The sequence below is a fragment of the Rhodamnia argentea genome, chromosome 9 (assembly GCF_020921035.1).
Source record: "Rhodamnia argentea isolate NSW1041297 chromosome 9, ASM2092103v1, whole genome shotgun sequence".
Taxonomy (NCBI): domain Eukaryota; kingdom Viridiplantae; phylum Streptophyta; class Magnoliopsida; order Myrtales; family Myrtaceae; genus Rhodamnia; species Rhodamnia argentea.
The window spans coordinates 25,598,408-25,618,417 of record NC_063158.1 but is presented as its reverse complement, the minus strand read 5'-3'; the positions used below and the strand labels follow the sequence as shown (position 1 = coordinate 25,618,417).

Here is a 20,010-nt window from a genome sequence, read left to right as displayed (position 1 = left end):
AGAGAAGTAAAAAGAAAGGAGGAAAATGGGACCCACGAGAAAAGATAGAAGAAAAAAAAAAGTGACACCATAACCAAACAAAAAGGATGCTTAGAAAAATATGGGACCCACAAGGATTTATATTGTCAAAATACTTTAATTAGGAGTGTTTCAGCTATGGTAGAGGTGAAAAAAGCATGACCCCAAATAAATAAAAATAGAAAATGTGGGCTGAGCATTAATAGGCTAGGCTAACTGAATTGGAGGGCGGGCCGGGAGTGCAGTGTTTGAGTTCATTTGGGCTTAGGCTAATTAGGGATTTACAGGCTGAGCAAAATGGGTTAGGATTTGAACGTATTCGGACCAGACCCGAAGGTCAGTCCAAATTTGAGACCCAACTCGGACCTTTAAGGTCCGGGTCAGACCCACGAGTTTGCACGGGTTCCCTGACGTGATTTGAGTCCTCAATTTTCAGAAAATAAAAAATTCTGAATTTCCCAAAAAAAATTAAAAACTTTGAAACCAAAGCAGGATTTGTAACTTGCTATCCTCTTGCCTAGCAGGCAGGGGGGGAAGGAAAGGAAGATCTCCACTCATTTCATTCATTTAGTGCCTGCGGTGAGGCACGACCCACAACAATTAGGTTTTGAATAGTTGTGTTATATTCTTAGTGCTAATTCTAGTTTAGAACTTGTGCGGATTTTCCTAAGTTAGAATTCACATTAGTTTAGGAATTTTAGATAAACATTTAGGTTTAGCAAAAAATGGGAAAACCTTTGGACTAAATTTTAGACTCAAAATTGAATAAGCCTTTAGGGCTTTACCATAGAGCATTGTGTGTCTAGAGACAAATATTAGAATTGTTTTGCTTGCATCTCTATAACTTTTATTACTTGATTGTGCACTTTTAATACATTGATTGTTGTTTCCCTATTAGCATGGTTAGGGCTTAGTATAGGCTGCATGGACACATCAGTTGATAACTGATTAAGTTTAGGTACCGAAAGGCTATTAGCTACATAGCTAGTGTAATAAAGTCCCCTTTCCTAGAAATCTCTGATTATGTAGAAATCGAAATGACTCCCGTGTCTCGATTGAGATCTAGCCGACCCCTATTAATGGCTAGTGGCAACTCTTCACTTAGAATTTCCATAGGATTAATTGAACCAACATTGAATGTTCCACGTGGGGTATGGCTATTGGCAACTCAAACCGCACATATGTTGTGAAGAAATATAATGACGAGGAATGGAATGAAAGTAGTAATCCCATTTCTATCTTTCGTCGTGACTATAAAACAATCCCACCAACTCACCCGGAAAGAGCTTAGGTGCGCGTTATCCCTAGTTAGAACTATTGCACAAAATATGAGGGCTATCTTTTGTAGCCGAGCTCTCTGAACCAACATGGCTATCTTTTTTCTCTTTCCTGTGTTTTTGATTGTCAATGCGGTTGAATTTTAATTTAGGCTTCTTTCATTCCATGTCGGGATTAACTATTAACTAGTGGAAATAGCAAGTATATTATGTTCCTGATATCACACTGCATTTACTCAGGTCAAGCGGTCATGCTTTTCGCGGTGTCGGAACCAATGAATGCAATGCGGTAATCTTGCCGAAAAGGAAGAGGAAGGATAGGAAAGGCATGAATCAGGTAGGATAAATGACCTTCAGTTTCCTCTTCTATACTCTTTCAATGTCATGGAAGGAGTTCAATCAGTTGAATCTGTCTATGCAGCAGCAAGGGAAAATAAAATCGGAGACTGTGCCTAGTCCTAGTACATCTCAAAAGAGAAAGAAAAAAAGAAATTGGAGGTAAGTTCTGATGTGCAAGATACTGGTAACAATGGTTTGGAGCCAACTAAAGTACAAAAGAGACGTGTAGATAGTGGATGTGCTCCTTTTGGCTCTTCTCAAGAATTGGTTGGTGGCAAAAGTTTTGACACCGGTGAGAAAACGCCTGAACCAACTTCTGGCTAGAAAAGCTGCCTACAGTGATACATTCAGAGGTGGATATCTGCAAATTTCCTCACACAACTCATGCTCATGATGACAGAAAGAATGCTATGCTCGAATCTGGTGTTGCTTGTTCTGAATATGAGTTTCATGGGGCAAAGTTGTATATGATATCCCTAGAGTCCGATAGCTTTTGCTGATTCATAATAATTTTCTGACTTATCAATGTCTAGAACTTATACAGATTTTGAAACACTTCTAAATGTCTACTTAGTTAAGAAGAATTTAAGTGTGCACGTCCGTCCATGCATTTGCATGTACACGGTCATGTCCATGCATATTGCGCTCACGCCTGTGTGCCTATAGGCATGTGCTTGCATATGCATTCGCACGTTGGTGGGCCTGAGTTTATGGCATAATTTTAATCTCTGAAGTTCTTCCCCTCATCATTGATTCAGTAATTTTCTAGTAAGTTGAGTGCTTGCTTTGACAGGATAATTTCCAAGATCACTTGTTCTCCTTCGTTATGTGATACTTTACATGACGAATCTCAATCGTACTCTCTTGCACAGATAACTGTGACTATTACTGTGGAATTGCATGGTAATGAAAATTCATATGCAGAATTCTATCCTTGCAACTTTTTCGTGGCCGGTCATCATAAGGATTCGGGGATTTGAATGCATGGCAGGATAGTTCAGAGGATACTTTGAAATCAAAGTTTGACGAGACAAGCCTGTCACAGTTATGTGGGCTAGTGACTACCACCTATTATAGGGCATGTATCGAGGCCAAAGGAAGTTGAAGACAAGAGAAAAGATCTTCCAATAGTCATGATGGAGCAGTAGATAATGGAATCTATTAATTACCATTCCACTGTTGTTCTCTGCTGGAGAAACAGGCTGCGGTAAAACAACGCAAGTTCCACAGGTAAAGTAAGCTTTGACTTTGAATTATAGCAAGGATGTCGTGCTTTACGACTCATTTGAGCGATTTTGACAACAATTGCTTCTCCAATGTTCTCAGTTTTTGTTTGAAGCGGGATTTGGTTCAAACCAGTCTACTGTGCGGAGTGGAATAGCTGGTGTTACTCAACCAATTGTACTTCCAAACTACAAGTAGTTTTTGGTGTTCCCCCTCGGAATGAATTCGTTTACAAGCATGCTTTACTGGGTGGAAAACATTGTATAATTGCTTTGTCGACTTCTTTACTGAACTTCATGTGCAGATTGACTTTTTGTTGAAGCGTTACTCCATCATTGTTCTGGATGAGGCTCATGAGAGAAGCTTGAACACAGACTTACTTATTGGAATGTTATCACACATTGCACAATTACGTCAGGTGACAATTCTCTTTCAGTGATTCATTCTTGATCTGTAGGATTGTGTCTTTTCTAGAGATTGCTAAATAAGATTTTGCTTGATTGCAGGATCTGTTTGAGAAACAGCAGAAAATGCGACAATTAGGACAATGTCCGAGTCCTGAAAGCATGATTTTTCCCATTAAAACTTTTGTTAGGGGACAGCGTCCGAAGAGGGCAAAGCAGGAGAGAAGATAAAGCAAACTGCTTAAAGAAGAGCTCGGGTGAGCACAATTTTGGTCTAGTGAGGTTGATCTTGAGAGGCTTTTAACCTGTACTTGTGATCTGATGATTCTTAAATTATAGGAAATTGTACTTAAGATTATTGTGTTGTATTATGTATTATGACTGGAGCCAGTAGATATAATTTAGCTTCTTTTGTTGCTTCTCTAGATGGTTAAAAGCGGGTTTGCACATTAGATTGAGAGAAGTATCCTAGTGTGGAGGGATGATTCAGGGTTGATGTGTAAATTTGAGAAAATACAAGGAAGTTGCTGAAGTTTTTGAACGAGTATTGAAATGGCAGAAACCAGGAAATAGGGAAAAGTACACTAGATGTTTTTGAATGAGTATTGAAATGACACTACTTATATAATCCAATGTGGCAAAATTGTGATCTTAATTTGGCTTTAAACGGTATCATTTTGAGATTCAAACTCCATGAATGGAGGAGGCCCCGTCTTCTTCCTCCATCCAAAAACAAAAACGTTGCTTCGGCCAATCTCTGAGACATTGCAGCTGGTCGCGCCGATGCCTAAGGTGAGCTTGCGACTGACGATGGCATCGTTGCAGGCCACATAGCTGCCGCTGAACCCATCTTTTGCAGGGTCGGTTGATAGAAGACCCTTTCTCCTTTGCTAGCACTGAACTCTGGCTTTCACACATGAAGACTGGATGGATCTTGAGTTATTCTGCATAGGGTTGGAGAAAACATCTGGATTTGAGCGTCAAGCAGAACCTGCCTTCCGTTTGAGACATAGAGGAATGATAATTTCCCGTAAATACCGGATGGCACCAAACTCAAAATCTTCTTTTCTCTCAGTGAAAGGAAAATTGTTATATCTTATTCAATAATCGTCAATAGATGTCAATATATCCATTAAGCGATCTTGAACATACCTCGAGCTAGAGCATAGATATAAATTACGTCCAGCTTATTACAAATATATTATATCCTCTCATTAGCCAGAGGTTCATTAAAGAAGTCTGCAAGTTGTTCACCGATCCTAATATGACTGGGAAGAATTACTCCACTTTGCATCTTCGTTCGAATAAATTGACAGTCAACCTCAATGTGTTTTGTTCTCTTATGAAACATAGGGTTGGAAGCTATATGTACTGTAAGAGCTGAAACTTTAAAGCCTGATTCAGCCAATAGCTTGGGCCATGGCTCTATATTCCGACTCAAGACTGGACCGAGCAACAACACTATGTTCCTTACTCTTCCATGACACCAGATTTCCTTCAACTAAGGTACGGCAGCTAGTGGTCTTGATCTCCTATCAATTTGGATACTCTGCCCAATCAACATAAGAGAATCTTTCAACTCTACCATGACCATGGTTTCGGTAAACAATTCCTTTCCCCGAAGCCTTCTTCAAGTATCTCAAAATCTGAAGGACTGCATCCCAGTGAGATGTAGGAGGGGAAGATGGAAACTAGCTAATCGCACTAACTGGAAAGGCAATCTCTAGTTGAGTAACTGTGAGTTTATTTGGCTTCCCCACCAATCTTCTATATCTCTAAGAATTATCAAGAATTTGTCCTCCCTCAACTGCTGGTTTAACCTCTTGTTCCATGGGACAATCAAGAGGCTTTGATCCTAAAATGCTCATCCCAGTGAGCAAATTCATGACAAATTCTTGTTGTGACAAAACAATACATTTCTGTTATTGTGCCACATCAATCCTTAGGAAATATTTCAACTTTCCCAAGTTCTTAATCTGAAATTGTTGCTAGAAATAAAGCTCTAATTCAGCTATACCAATCAAGCCATCTCTCGTGTTAATAATATCATTAATATACACAATCAAAAATAGCTTGCCTCCTCCTAACTGTTTATATAGGAAAGAGTGATCATTTTCTCATCTAGACGCTCCAAAAGAGAGTACACTCTCAGAAAATCTTCCAAGCCATGCCCATGGGGATTGCTTCAAATCTTATAAAGAATTTTTTTAATTTACAAACCAATAATCCCCGAGACTCCGCCTGGGCAACAAACCCCGGAGGTTGCTCCATATAGACCTCATTACGAAGAGTACCATACAAGAAAGCATTCTTAATATCAAGTTGAAACAAGGGCCAGTTATATGTGACAGTAAGAGAGATCAAAATATGAGCAGATGTAAGCTTGGTAATAGGAGAAAAAGTGTCCATATGGTCGACCCCATACACTTGAGCATATCCTTTTGCAACAATTCTTTCTTTTAAGTGAGCAAGAGAACCACTGGGATTAACTTTCACAGCATAAACTCATTGACAACTAATAGTAGTTTTTCCTTAAGGAAGAGGTACAAAGTCCCAAGTTTAATTAACCTGTAAGACATTTAATTCTTCTTCCGTAGCTTTTCTCTTGCCAAGGTCTCGTAATGCCTCAGCTGCAGACTTGGGGAGAGGATATTGGTCAACAGTGGACAAAAATGATCGAAAGCAAAGAGACATAGAGAGTATGAAATAAAGTTTGCAATAGCACATTGAGTGTAAGCATATGTTCCTTTGCGATGAGCAATAGGAAAATCAAGATCATACACAAGAAGATGATCACCTAATAACGGATTTAGAGATGAATATGACTTGGTAGTGCCAGGAGGAAGGGGGGAGTAGTATCTACTCAAGGACACTACTCAAGGACACTAAATATAGACCTTGAGAGGAAGTGGTTCCTGTTCAGGTACTGGTGAGACAACTAGACAATAATGATGGTCACATGTAAGTCTTCGTCCACCTCAGAAACAGTGATTGAAACATCATGATTGTGTGTAGACACAAAGAATGGAATATCAACAGCTATAAAGTACTTCCTCAATGATGGAGAATAACAATGGTATCCTTTTTTAGTACAAGAATAACCCAAAAAACATACACTTGATGGCCCTAAGATCAAATTTTGATACTCTAGATCAATGATCACGAATAAAACAAACAACCAAAGATACAATGTTGTAATACAAACAAAGACTGAATTGGAAACAAAATAAAAAAATGAAATATCACCTCGTAAAACAGAAGAAGACATGGAATTAACGAGATAACATGTAGTCAGGACAGCATCAGAACAAAAGGTTTTGGGAAACATCATCTCAAACAACATGGACCTTGTGACTTCCAATTAATTCCTATTCTTCCTTTAAACTACACCCTTTTGTAATGGTGTATCAGAACATAAAGTTTCATGGATCATAGCATGTTAAGTAAATAAGTGAGGAAAAAGTGCATAAAAGTACTCCTTAGCGTTATCGAAACACTAGACTTTAACCGCACACCGAACCGAGTATGAATTTTAGAAATAAATGCACAAATTATAGAAAACAATTATGAACAACTTTTTATTAAACATAGCCAAGTGACTTTGGAATAGCCATCAACAAAAGTAACAAAGTATCTAAAATCCAAATTCGAAACCACATGACAAGGATCCTAAATATCTGAATGAGCTAATGAAAAAGGAAACATTATTCGTTTAATGACTCGAGGCGGGTGACTGACACGATGCAATTTGCCAAATTTGGGATAAATGTATCACATGTCTACAAATTTGGGGTTTTTGGTTTTACAAAAGAATAATTTGAGGTAAATGTGTCACATGAATATAAGTTTGGGGTTTATGATATCACCAGAAAAAGTTTAGGATAAATATCTCTACCTAAGCTCAGCTTTATTCAATTTAATAAATTTCGTGCACGATTCTCGTTATTGGACTCTTCTTCGTAGACCCGTGTATTGTAAGTTATCCAAACATTCCCGGAGCAAGCCTTTCATATGGAAGGTATGAGCTGCCTAAATAAGAATTAGCAGGAGGAAAAACTGCGGTGGTCAAGAATGGGATGATTTCAAACTGTTTAGGTGGGCTGGGGATGTATGGAACGTATGACAAAGGTGGAGTGTTGGAGTATTTCAATCTGGCTTATGTTCCCCGTGTATCATTCCGACCTCATGCCAATTTTCTCCGAGAATTAGTGGTGCGTTGTGAGCAATTCTTCTGAAACATATGTGCCTCAATGACTTTTTCCCTTAGGATGACTTGGAAATATGCATGCGGTCTTAGTGCGTGGCCAAATTTGAGTGGAGCCCCCCGATCCCGCTTTTGTTCTTGGATCAAACACCAGACCACTTCATTATAAACAATAAACAGAGTCGATAGGTCTATAACGGGGATAATTTTTGAAACAGTCTTAAATTTATTGTAATTATGTCAATCTAGTCGTAAATATTTTTTTTTATCAATTCAATCTTAAACCTTTTGCATCCGTGCCAATTCAATTCTTCGACCAATTTTGGCGGGAAATCGCCGACGTATCACGACCGGTCTTGACGTGGCAATTTTCAATAATATTCTAATATTGTCAATTTTTTTTCTTTTTTCTATTTTCTTTTCCTTCTCTCTTATTTTCCTTCCTTTCTCCTCCCGCCGGTTGTCGAACCTTGTCGGCCACTAGTGACGGCGAGGTTGGCCTCTCCAACCACCGGCGATGACGAGGTCGAGTCTCTCCACGACGAGATTGGGCCTCACCCATCCACCGGCGAGGCCAACCTCACCCAACAACGGTGAGGTTAACCTCGCCCGGGGCGGCGAGGCTCACCTCTATAAAATATATATATATTAAAATATTATTAATAATTGACATGTCGGCGCATGACACGCTACGTCAGCAATTTTCGATCAAAATTGGTTGGAATGGTTGAATTTGGCACAAAATCAAAAGGTATAAGACTAAATTAGTATCATTGCAATAGGTTTAGAACTTTTTTTCCGGCAATTAACCCGTCCGTTATGTGAAGAGGTTTGACACTTTTAATCTACAAGGGGCTATTCATAAACCAATTAGATTCAATTGCACCCGTTTATTATAACAAAGAAACATAATCTTTGCCAAGTCTAATAATACTTAGCATTATGCAATCGACTGAGTTCAAAAAGGGCAACTATTCGAAGTTGATGACTCCCTTTCCCCACGCACGACATTAGCAAAAACAAACGGTCAATCTTGCAGCTCCACAGTCGTTTCCTCCTCATTAGCACCGACATTGACTAGGAAAGGGTCATGGCTGGCATGCCATTGTCTTCAAAGCAAGCCCCATGCCTTCCCTCCCAACAACTGCTTTCAATGCGAATTTAAGACCAATATCTTATGCTAGAGAGAGCTACATCTAATTATACAAGCTTCACAGCCTCCGTTGCTTGCCTCTAGTGACCAAACATGGAGGGCGAGATCAGCAACTTCATGATGGTATGGACCTTGGTGGTGACTTCGCTCACCTATTGCCACACCGTCTCTAAATTCGTCCCTAGCGGCACTAAGAGGCTCTTGGCCATCTCGCCGGTCATTGTCCTCTTCTTCATCCTCCCGCTCAACCTCACCACCATCTCCCTCGGCGGCCTCACTTCGTTCTTCATCGCCTGGCTTTGCAACTTCAAGCTCATCCTCTTCGCCTACGACAAAGGCCCGCTGTCATCGAGCCAGTCTTGGTCTTTGGCGTACTTCATTCCCATCGCTTGCCTTCCCATCAAGATTCACAAACCAATCGAGAGCACCAAAAACGAAGAACGCCCTTGTTCGGAGATCAACAAGAGAGGCCTCAAATCGCCGACGAATTATGCCATCAAGTGCTTGGTAATAGTTGCCTTTTTGCCCGCCTACGAGAGGAAGGATCGAGTTCATCCGTTGATCGTCAATTTGATGTATTTGGTGCACGTGTACGTCGGGTTGGAGGTGTCCCTGGCCGTGGTCGGAGCCATGATCCGAGCACTTACCGGCATCACGCTCGAGCCGCAATTCGAAGAGCCATACATCTCGACCTCACTGCAGGACTTTTGGGGGAGGAGATGGAACCTCATGGTCACGGATATACTCCGCCCTGCTGTCTATTTTCCCGTTAGGTGAGACTCTGTTTTTCTTTAATTTTTTAAGATACTAACAGATGCATCATTAATCATTGTACTAAAATTGTACTTTGGATCATTTTGACATGGATCAATTAGCTTTCATTGTTTATCTCTATGAACATTGAATGGGTTGACGCTCATTGACCGGTTTTGATGAAACATTTATGTCTATATCTATGTTGTGTATGTTTTCATACATGTAATGAAGTTGTGTACAACCTAACGAACTATAAAAGAAGTTCAATAAATTCAAGACATATTTCGGAAAAAAAAAAAAAATGCTCGACATACTATGATTTCAATATCTGATGCATCGCTCTCTTCCTCGGCTCACACCAGATCCATTTCCAGCCGCGTGATCGGGAGGAAGTGGGCCCCGCTGCCGGCATCATTTGCGTGCTTCCTCGTCTCGGCGCTCATGCATGAGCTGATTTTCTACTACATCGGACGTAAGAAGCCGAGGTGGGTGGTCACCTCCTTCTTCCTCTTGCACGGCCTCTGCGTGGGCGCCGAGATCGCAGCCAAGAAAGCGCTTGCCGGCAAGTTCCGTCTCCCGAGGGGGGCGTCAGGACCGATGGCGGTCGGCTTCATCCTCGCGACGGCGCTGTGGTTGTTCCTGCCGGCCCTTTTGTGGTGCGACGCGGAGGACAAGGCGCGTCGAGAGGCCATGGCGGTCGTGGACTTTGTGAAGGAGACTTGGAGCGTTGTGAGATTTAGCTCCATTGTGAAAGCTAGTAGGTGATTTTATTGGTTGAAGACTCGACGTGCATTTGATAGATATTTGGTGTTAGGGTGCATTTGGTTTAGCTTTGAAAATGAATTTTGAGCAAATGCAAATATCTTTAACCTAAATGGCTTTGGGTAAATACAAATGGCGTTTCATAACAAATACTTCGAAATGCAACTTTGGGCTAAGTAATGTTCGACAAAAAAGGATTTGCAAGGGGCTTTTGGCTGCATATTTCTTTTCGCTATTTATTTTTTTTTATTTCTTTCTTTTATTGTAAAAAAAAAAGGGGAAATGAAAACCCTTGCCGGCCGCCGAAGAACTCTAGCCACCGACGAGCCAAATCTAGTGCTGGTGGCCGTCAACCAAGGCCGTCCGGGGTCACGCGACCCCCGGCGACACCGCCTGAGTCGCACGACCCCAGGCGATAAGGCTTGAGGTCATGCAATCTAGGTAGCCTTCACGGGCCCTTGCCATCCTTCACCAGCCTCTCGAAGAAGATGAGCAGTACGCGACTAAGATGAACAATAATTAGGGTTCTACTTTCAGAGGATGGATAAAAATGGATTTTCAGTAAATTTTTAAGGGCAAAATACGTAATTGACTAATTTTCATTTATGAGGCCTTTAGTGTTTTCAGAATGCTGAAAGCCCCCACTAGCATTGAGTTTTCATGTTCGAGATTGACATTTGATCCAATGTCTCTCGAAAAAGATTGCCAAACACCCACCCTTTTCCGGAGGGACTTGCCTAAAGCCTCTTAGGAAAGCTAAATTTTCGAAACGTCCTTTTCCAATTAATTTCTTAGGTTAGGATGAAAGAGAAAATTCAACTCCCTAGCACTTAGATCAGTCCGCATCTTGCAAAAACGCTATCCTTTACCAAAATACCCACACGTTCTCCGAAAATACACGCCCACTAAGTAGAGAACCTTCAACTAGACGTGGCCAGTTCCAGGCCGGTTCCGGTTCCGGTTCGGAACCGCCGATTCCAAGACCCAATTACTCTTTTCATCCGGCCTCCTCCCTTTTTTTTTTTAATAAAAAAAACGGGTTGGAACCGACCCGGAACCGGCCCTTGAGGGCCGGTTCTGGTTTTGGGTTGGAACCGTGGGCCCGATCAATGGGCCGGTTTCGGGCTGGTCAACGGACCGGTTCCGAGCCCACAGGTCCATTTGGCCACTTCAACCCCCAGATTCTCTCTCTCTCTCTCTCTCTCTCTCTCTCAGCCAACTCCGTCGCGCTCCGCCACCATCACCATTTATCGCCGTTATCCCATCTGCAGAGACAAGCGCAGCAGCCACCGAAACGGCCACAGCTGCGTCGTTCAGCCCCTGTCCTCTCCACCGCATCACTCGCTAGTCCTGTCTCCCAGTTGCTCGCAAGCCATGTGAGGTGGGGGCCACGACCTCCGGCATGGGCTCAACGATGGTCGCGCTGTTACAGATATGTTGTCGCACTGTAAGAACCCGATTCGGCTAGGACAAGGACTAATTTCCAGGTGAGAGGAATTGAACGAGGAGACTCCTAATAGACTTTTAGCACGGCAAGGGGACAAGAACTATCCTAGGAAGCTATAGTCTATGGTCTATTAGGAGTCTATTGAGAGGAATTGAACGAAAGGAGACTCCTAATAGATTGTTAGCACGGCAAAGGGACCATCCTTGAGCCCAGGCTTTTAGCTTCCTAGAATAGTTCCTACTTATATGTCATTCGACAAAACCAAAAGGAATAATACATCAAGTGAGTTAAATCAAGGATGTCACTCACGCGCCTTAGGCAAACTCTAAACAGAGGTTGGGACCTCTGCATCAGAGGTAGCAAAATTGATCCTTATGTATGTGTGTGTGTATATATATGGTGGCTTGAGGGGCAACATCAAAGACTCTTAGGGTGCGTTTGGTTCGACATTGAAATGAGCTTTGAAGAAATGGAAATGGCGTTTGGTAAAAACTCCTTTGAAATATAATTTTGGGATAATTAGTGTTTGGCAAAAAAAAAAAATGATTTGCAAAGGGCTTTGGCTGGGATTATGTTATTTTCTATTAAAAAAATATCAAAATCCTTCGTCTCCGACGAAGGTCACCCGGGTTGCGCAACCCAGGCTGTCCTAGACGAAGGTCGCCCAACTCCAAGCGGCCCTTCACCAACCTCACCAACCCTTCGCTGCCCAAATCCACCCTCGCCGACCACCCTAGCTCAAGAAGGAAGATAAACAGTGATCTAGAATTTCACTTTTTAAGAGGGGTAAAATTGAATTTTTAATAAGATTTTGAAGGCAAAATAGGCAACTCAATATTTTTTATTAATGAGGCCTCAACATTCCGAAAATATTGAAAGTTCAATACTGGTCTCTACAACCATTGTGCTTTCACCCTTCCCAAGACTAACTTTCACCCCAAAGCCCTTTCGGAATGGTTGTCAAACGCCCTAAATTTTCCGCATGGGGTTTTGGACCTTCAAGGGGCTTTCAGAGTACTTAACCAAATGCGCCCCTAGTATGATGGAAGACGACAGCTTAGGGCGCGCATGGTAACACTTCTCTCTTCCGGAAGTTATTCCAGCAAGAAGTGAATTTTTCAGCTTCTGCTTTTTAGCAAAAGTAGTTTTTTCTATTTCTACTTCATAAGTTGATTTCTGACAAAGAAATGCGTTTGATAACCGAAACAAATTTTTACTTCGACCGGCGCGCCGCCGGCGGCGACCGGCGGGCGGCGGCGGCGGCGGGCGGCGGGCGGCGGCGGCGGCGGCGGCGGCGGGCGGGCGGCGGCGGCGGCGACCGCGGCCGCGGCCGCGACCGGCGGCCGGCGGGCGGGCGGCAGCGGCCGGCGGCCGGCGGTGGTCGGCGATAGGCGGCTGGCGGTGGTCGGCTTGATCAAAGAAGTAATTCTAAGGTGGAGAAGTAAAAAAAAATTGCTTCTCAAAGTTGGCCAAAAATCTTGCCGGAAGTTAAAAATCTTGCCGGAAGTTAAAAATCCTACCGTAAGTCAATTTTTTTACCAAACGGATTTCTACTTCGGCAGAGTTTTTACTAAACGGATTTCCCTGCCAGATTGACTTCTGGCAGAGAAATAAAAAAAAAAGAAGTGTTATCATGCAGCCCCTTAGCGACAACATGCTTGGACCTTCAACGATGGTGGCTTGCTCGAGATAGTGAAGAAGAAAAGACAAAGGAAGAAGAGAAAGGAGGATAGGATAGAACAAAAAAGGACAGAGGAAAAAAAAACATAAAAGGACAAATCTCAATAATTGGATAATTTATATGTCAATGTGTCCTTACCCGTGAATTTGCTTTCTCCATTGTCAGATACATGATATCATTATCCTAGTGGTTGCTCCATATATAATTTTTTAGGTCTTCGTGCAAAAATGCAATGGGTCATCTAGTTGATGAAACTTCCAATCATAACAGTTTGCAATAGATGTGGCTAATCTTTAAAGTTCCGACCTTCACAGTTGGGCTCAAGGTTTCGCCATAGTCTAATCCGCATTGTTTATTATAGCATTTCACCACTAGTCTCGCTTTTAATCTTCAAAATCTGTCACCCGGTTTACACTTTATTTTAGAAACCCACTTACTTCTAAATCGCACATTTTTTTTAAATCGAGATAATATCATAAGTTGTGATGGGAAAATTAGAAAATTGCTTTTAATTAATGACAAACAAGCAGGCCTACAATCATCCATAGTCCATACATGATGACACTTGATAATTACTTCGGCTAGGTGGTGAAACTGGTTTGGCTATTAGCTGTTTCTCAAAAGCTGGGTCCTTCATGATACAATGAATAGCTAACATAAGAGCCCAAAATGGAGCAAAAGTAAATATTCGTGCATAAGAATTGACAAAAGCTCGTACGATTCTACACGATGGTCGAATAGCTCCTCAAATTCAACAATTAATGAGGTGATTCAAAGCATCGAATGACGCTGCTCTTTACCTAGTAAAAATCGACCCACTCTTTGATGTGGCCCTTGTTTTATTTAGTCGCACGCCCTCCTTTTATCTAGTTCGAAGGTTTCAATACTCGATGGCACTCATTGAGTACGCGAGTCGAGCCAAGCCGAGCTCGGACGTTGCGCTATATCAACTCGACTCAAATTGAATATATCCCTTAAGCTACGTACGAACTTCATAATGGCTAGCACATAATTCTCAAAACGTAATGGACTCAAATCATTCATCAGACATCGGGTAATCAAAATCTGTCAAAAATGCCGGTTTCACTATGCACTTTTCTTGTGAATCCAACCCATTACTAATGCTAGTTACCCCCACAACCATAGTTCTAATTTCTTAAATGCATAGATTGAATAGTTTACAAGCTTGAAGACAAAAGAGAAAATTCTACAAGATCTAAGAACGGATAAGAACACGAGTGTATAGATCTATTGCCACAAGCCATGAAAAGGAAACGAACAGAAAAAAGTGATGTTCTGAGAGGAAGAACCAAAGAGCGTTTGAATGTGAAACTCTTTTAAGGCTCGTGAAGAAATCTCTCCAAGCAACGAAACCCCAAGTAGTTGGCACAGTACCTCTCCAACTCCTCCCCTCCTCTCTCCCTACACACCTCCTCCTCCGTCCTCTCACACCACCCCCCCCAACTGTCTTCGCCTCCCTCTGCCGTCTCTCCTCCGCTGCAGCACACCCCGTCGACGATCTCCTGCAACCCTACGATCCGGCGGCTTACCTTCTTCCTCCCCTCCCGCACCGCAGCATCGATACCGCCGGGCACGGAGTCCAGCCTCAGCAGCAGCCTCATCAACTCCTCCTCAATCCTCGCCCTCTCGAGGGGGCTGCCCCGGAGAGCATCAACGGTGTCCTGCCGCTGGATCCGACTCTGGAGGCGGTCCGCGGCGGAGTCGACGGAGGAGATGATCTTGTAGAGGGTGCGGATCAGGTGGGCGCGGTAGACAGATTGGATCTTGGTGGCGGCCTGGGATTGGGCTTGGTTGGGTTGGAGGTGGAGCTTGATGTTGGGTGGTGGAGGAGGGACAAACGGGTCATCTGGGGAGGTGACCGTGACGGTGGTGGTGGGGGAGGAGGAGGAGAAGCTGAGCTTCCGAGCTGATTTCATGGCAGAGACGGAGAGATCAAGAGAGAGAGAGGGGGGGGAAAGTGAAGGACAGAAGTTGCTTTCTTGAATGCTTTTTGGCGCATAATAGGAAGAAGTTTTGAGAGCACCGTCCCGTTGGCAACGGACCATTTTTGTCCTGCTTTTGGGCTAGTGGGCCACGCTTTTCTGCTCGTGTGGGCCCATCTACTTTTTTCTCTACCCACAAATTTGTCTAGTACATACCAAATCCTACTGTTAGAGACTTCACTGTTTTACGATTTAGCTCCAAGCCAATTGATGGAAACTCAAGCTTCAGTCCATAGTATGATTATCCAATGCAAGAGAGAGAGAGAGAGAGAGAGAGAGCATTTTTTTTATCAACCAAAGTGTACATTATTGGAGTTCCACAAATAGGTTGCAACTGGACAGTTCAGCGACTCCTTAAGGGACTCTCACTCTAGTACTAATGAGAACAACAATGCCCTCGACCGCAGCCGATGAACTCACTGAGGTGCCGGAACAACCTTTCCAGAGCATGCCCCAAATCCGACGGTGTATCCATCTCCCTGCACAGGATCAGAAATTAGAACGTTCAGAGAATATCCGGCAGCAAGACCATTGACATGTCATCTTAAATTTCAGCAGCAGTTTCGAGCCAAAAAAAGGCAATATGATCTTCAAAATTCAAAATTGAAGGAAAAAAGAAGCTGACAAGCTTACTTTGCAAAGGCCAGTAATGGTTACTTCATCTCCATCTTCAAGAAATTTGCGCGAAGTCCCTTTTAGTGAGAGTGAATTCTGTCCATTCCAAGTCAACTCCAGCAAGCATCCACGAGATTCTGGTTCCTATACAAATTTACAAACCAAAAGATAGAATTAGTTAAAACAAATTCCTGGTATGTACAATTCGAGAGAATGAGACTGAAAGCAATAGGTTTGATACTAAACAGAAGTTCTAGAAAGACATAGATAAACAAGACAATACCGGTCCGCTAATTGTTCCTGTCCCAAGGAGATCACCTGGCCTTAAGTTGCAGCCATTGATTGTATGGTGTGCGAGTTGTTGTGTCACCGTCCAATATCTGCATAACATAAGGAAATCGTGGATTATGGTGGCAGATAGAGATACACAGAGTAAATTCATGGACAGCACTATAACTGCCATCGGAAACATGAAAAGTTCAATGTTGCAATTTTTTAAGCACCTGGTACATAATTCAAAATAGATGAGCTCACACAAACACATAGCACCACAAATTGCACATAGAACTTGGGATACTTTCTTCATGTGGTACTAATCTGTAGAAATCCCGTCATGGTACAATATGACATTTAATCATAATGTTGGCAGGTGGGCGTTGACTGAAACGGGTCCTCGTGTACAAATTTCAAAACCCACGCCGAAGTAGAATGACAGTTTGGGATCAGGGATGCCTAGCTTACTAGATTCGTTAGAGTGTCACTTATCTGAGCAACGAATTCCGCACTCACTCATTCAGCTCAAAATTGAGCAATTAAGTCAATGCGCCCCATCGATATACAAGAGTGTTAAGAGTCTATAAGAAGGCAAGTACATTTGTCTTGAGGAAGAAGGAAAAGTAAAGTTTAGAAAGGGTGTCTGAAGAGAAGTGCAAGGAAATAAAGGAAAGAGTGTCTGGCTATATAATTCTACAGATAACATGCATAAAAGAAATAAGGCATGCACATCAAATATTTTGAGACTGCCCAATTTGTCAGTCGACAATTTTAACAGCATAAGATTTATCATGTTGAGGTGATAGCACCGCTTTTCACTGAACCAGTGGCATCGCAGCTGATATACATGGAATGATATGATAAACATGCTTAGGGGTAGCTGCTAAGACCTTAGTCATCCTATTAAGCAGTGTCTGAAAATTCTCAGAGCATTATTTTTCGCCAGCTGAAACTTGAGATGACTTACAAGTTCTTGAAATTACTCTTCGTGACAATACAGGAATCTTTCTGTCCAGCAGGTTTGATCTGAACCTGTTAGCAGTAGTAAAAGTTTCCATTGCACACAGGAATAATTTAATACCGGACAGTTTGGAAGATGTAGAACAATTAAGACAAGTTATTACTGGCAGATAGGAATGGTGTTAGGGTATATCACCTCCAAAGATATGTCATAATTCTTGGACACTTTTTCTGCTAGATACGGTAATGGCTTCGGCTCCTGAAAATCACAAAGGATGTAATGCAGCACACTGCCTGAGACCAGCAAAATTTGGCACTATTATCGAGAACTTGCTGAAGTGATATTGAATTTTTTTACCTGTTCCGGTGCCTTGCATGCAAAAGCTTCCAGAGCTTCTAGGGTCACAATCCAAGGGGATACTGTGGTACCTAGAAACATTCACAACAGAAACCCAAGACTAGGTGTAATATCCACACTTGATGCCTTCTCCATACATATAAAATGACCTTCATTGCTTACGGTCAAATTTTGACACGACTACGGTTTTTAGGAGTGTAAAGTGCAGCTTAGGCATTACTACTTTTTATATAATCACATGTAAATATCCAAAAATAATAGCATCATTTACCGAAACTTTTTCCAAGGAAAGGCCCAAGAGGCACATATTCCCAAGCTTGAATGTCTCTAGCTGCAAAACCAAACGTCTTCCATGTAAAACACGAATACAATTACTGGAAATACATAAAAACATGAAGAAGCTGCACACACCACTCCAATCATTCATTAACACAAGTCCAAATATATGATCGGCAGCATTGTTAACGTCAATAGGCTTCCCCAATTCATTTCCAGGACCAACAACAGCAGCCTACCATCGAAAACAATGCAGACAGAGGATAAGAGGTGCAGTTATGTGTTGAAATACTTGAGTAAACAGTAAATCAGCTAATTGGATAAATGCAAGCCATAAGCAATTAAATTTATTTCTTCAATTTATATAACCATTGGCGAGAAAAGACAATTCTAACATTCAGAGCATGAAACTTACCATTTCTAGCTCAAAGTCTAGCTTCAAGGAAGGTCCAAAATAAGGTGGAGAGTTGCCACTCGGGTAACCTTGACCTCTGTGATGGAGAGGAAAAACTATTAAGATGCGGTGAGTATATCCATAAACAATGGGAGGTCCAACAATGCAACTGAGCAATCAAACCGACAATCCAATAGGTTCTTCCATAGAAGACAATACGTGAAGAACCAGCAGACCCCAATTATCTAGGAGAGAGTCCTTGCATGTGGAATTATACTCAAATAAGGATGGTTTATTTGATGGCCCAGATGTGTGAATTCGACATACACCAAACCTTTGTTCTTTCTTTTCTCCTGTGAATAGGCAGAGAGAACTATAACATTAAGTACCTTGGTCGAATGATGTTTGTTCCGGAGATAACAATAGATGACGCCCGTCCATGATAAGCAATGGGAAGATGGAACCTGAAAAAGGGCAAATACAAGCATTGTTTTGCTACTATTCTGAGGCTGAATTGGGAATGAAAAGAAAAAACCTTTCCAATTAAATGAACATACCAATTCTGAGGAATTGGATCCTGTGGCCCGCGAAACATGGTCCCGCAGTTCTTTGCATGATGCATCGATGAAAAGAAGTCCGTGTAGTCACCAATTGCAATAGGAAGAACCATCTCCACCTTGTCCTGAAAATTCAAATATAAACTTTAGTTAGAGACAATGTAATCTATCGATATGAAAATTATTTCTAACTGAAAACATGTCTCACCATGGGAAAAAGTGATTTTTTCTTCAACTCAGCGTTGTCACGCAGCACAGGTTCAGTCGCTGAGTACAATTTAAAAAAATTTCATCATTTGGTATGAAACAAACAAATATGCCTCAAGGAATGCCAGGAGCTCCCTTCATGAAGCACCATAGGCACATAGATCTACTGGAAATTAAACAAATTCCTTCCTTAGGCTCACGCCTTTATGGGGATAACACATACAGAAAGCGCACTTCACCCAATGTAGATGACATACATGACAACATCTTTTGCAGCGTGGTTCGAGCTTCCCTCCACGCAGGCCGCCCCAGTGCCAAAAACTTGTTAAGGTTGGGCTGGCAACAAAATCAGACGAAGGTCAATCATTCGACTTCTACTACAGGTTTTCAAATGTAGTTCACACAAAGTAAAGAGATTCATACAATTCTTATTTAAACCTTCAGAAAACAAAGGAATCGAAAAATTCATGTAATTAACAAACTGATTATTGAACATTACAAGAGACAAAGCTCACATTCACTTCATGAGCAGAAAATCATCCGAAACGTCGACCACACCACTACCGGGTAAAACAGAGCATTTTCCGATTGTTCAGCAAGTCAAAAACGTACAGAAATCAACTTAAAACAGAAAAAGAGCACACTAAGGAGTGACCACAGTCCTGCTAAGCAATCAGAAGGCAACGCAAAGAAACTCGCAGTAAAAACCGACACTTCAGTCCGCGCAAGATTCTCGCGGCCAGCAAAACGAAGGCACGCAACGACCTCAGCGAAAACCCAAACCTGGTGGAAGCAATCGGACCCGGCGAGGATCGGGCCGCCGAACAGGCCGGCGGAGGCGACGGCGGAGAGGTCCAGGACGTGGTCCCCGATCGCGACCCCCGGCCGAGCCGGCGAGCCGCTGTCCGGCCTGAAGACCCCGAACGGCAGGTTCTGGATCGGGAAGTGAGAGTCGGGGCCGACGTCGATGAAGGATTTTAGGGCCATTGAGGCGCTGTTTCCGAAGCTCCGGCGGACGGTGTGGTAGAGTCTTGGAGGGAGTGAGTAGTGGGGGAAGGAGAAGTGATATAGCATGTAATGGAGTCACTGTCTTTATGTTTGG

At 42.4% G+C, this 20,010-nt stretch overlaps 3 protein-coding genes across 3 annotated transcripts; 1 reads left to right on the top strand and 2 right to left on the bottom strand.

The window, feature by feature from the left end:
- Positions 1–8,588: 8,588 nt before the first annotated feature.
- LOC115742931 (acyl-CoA--sterol O-acyltransferase 1-like) lies at positions 8,589–10,247 on the top strand. The gene is made up of 2 exons (XM_030677479.2): positions 8,589–9,392; positions 9,738–10,247. Exons 1-2 carry the CDS (start codon positions 8,713–8,715, stop codon positions 10,138–10,140), a joined length of 1,083 nt encoding a protein of 360 aa, XP_030533339.1. The 5' UTR covers positions 8,589–8,712; the 3' UTR covers positions 10,141–10,247.
- A 4,160-nt stretch (positions 10,248–14,407) lies between these two features.
- On the bottom strand, positions 14,408–15,265 carry LOC115731591 (BAG family molecular chaperone regulator 5, mitochondrial). Its single transcript, XM_030662249.2, has one exon. It carries the CDS (start codon positions 15,200–15,202, stop codon positions 14,603–14,605), a length of 600 nt encoding a protein of 199 aa, XP_030518109.2. The 5' UTR covers positions 15,203–15,265; the 3' UTR covers positions 14,408–14,602.
- A 269-nt stretch (positions 15,266–15,534) lies between these two features.
- LOC115731590 (fumarylacetoacetase) lies at positions 15,535–20,010 on the bottom strand. Its single transcript, XM_030662248.2, has 14 exons — positions 19,692–20,010; positions 19,166–19,244; positions 18,910–18,968; positions 18,702–18,826; positions 18,534–18,608; positions 18,166–18,241; positions 17,886–17,985; positions 17,746–17,805; positions 17,475–17,545; positions 17,313–17,375; positions 17,124–17,188; positions 16,167–16,263; positions 15,902–16,027; positions 15,535–15,747 (listed from the first exon to the last, which is right to left on the bottom strand). Exons 1-14 carry the CDS (start codon positions 19,980–19,982, stop codon positions 15,685–15,687), a joined length of 1,350 nt encoding a protein of 449 aa, XP_030518108.1. The 5' UTR covers positions 19,983–20,010; the 3' UTR covers positions 15,535–15,684.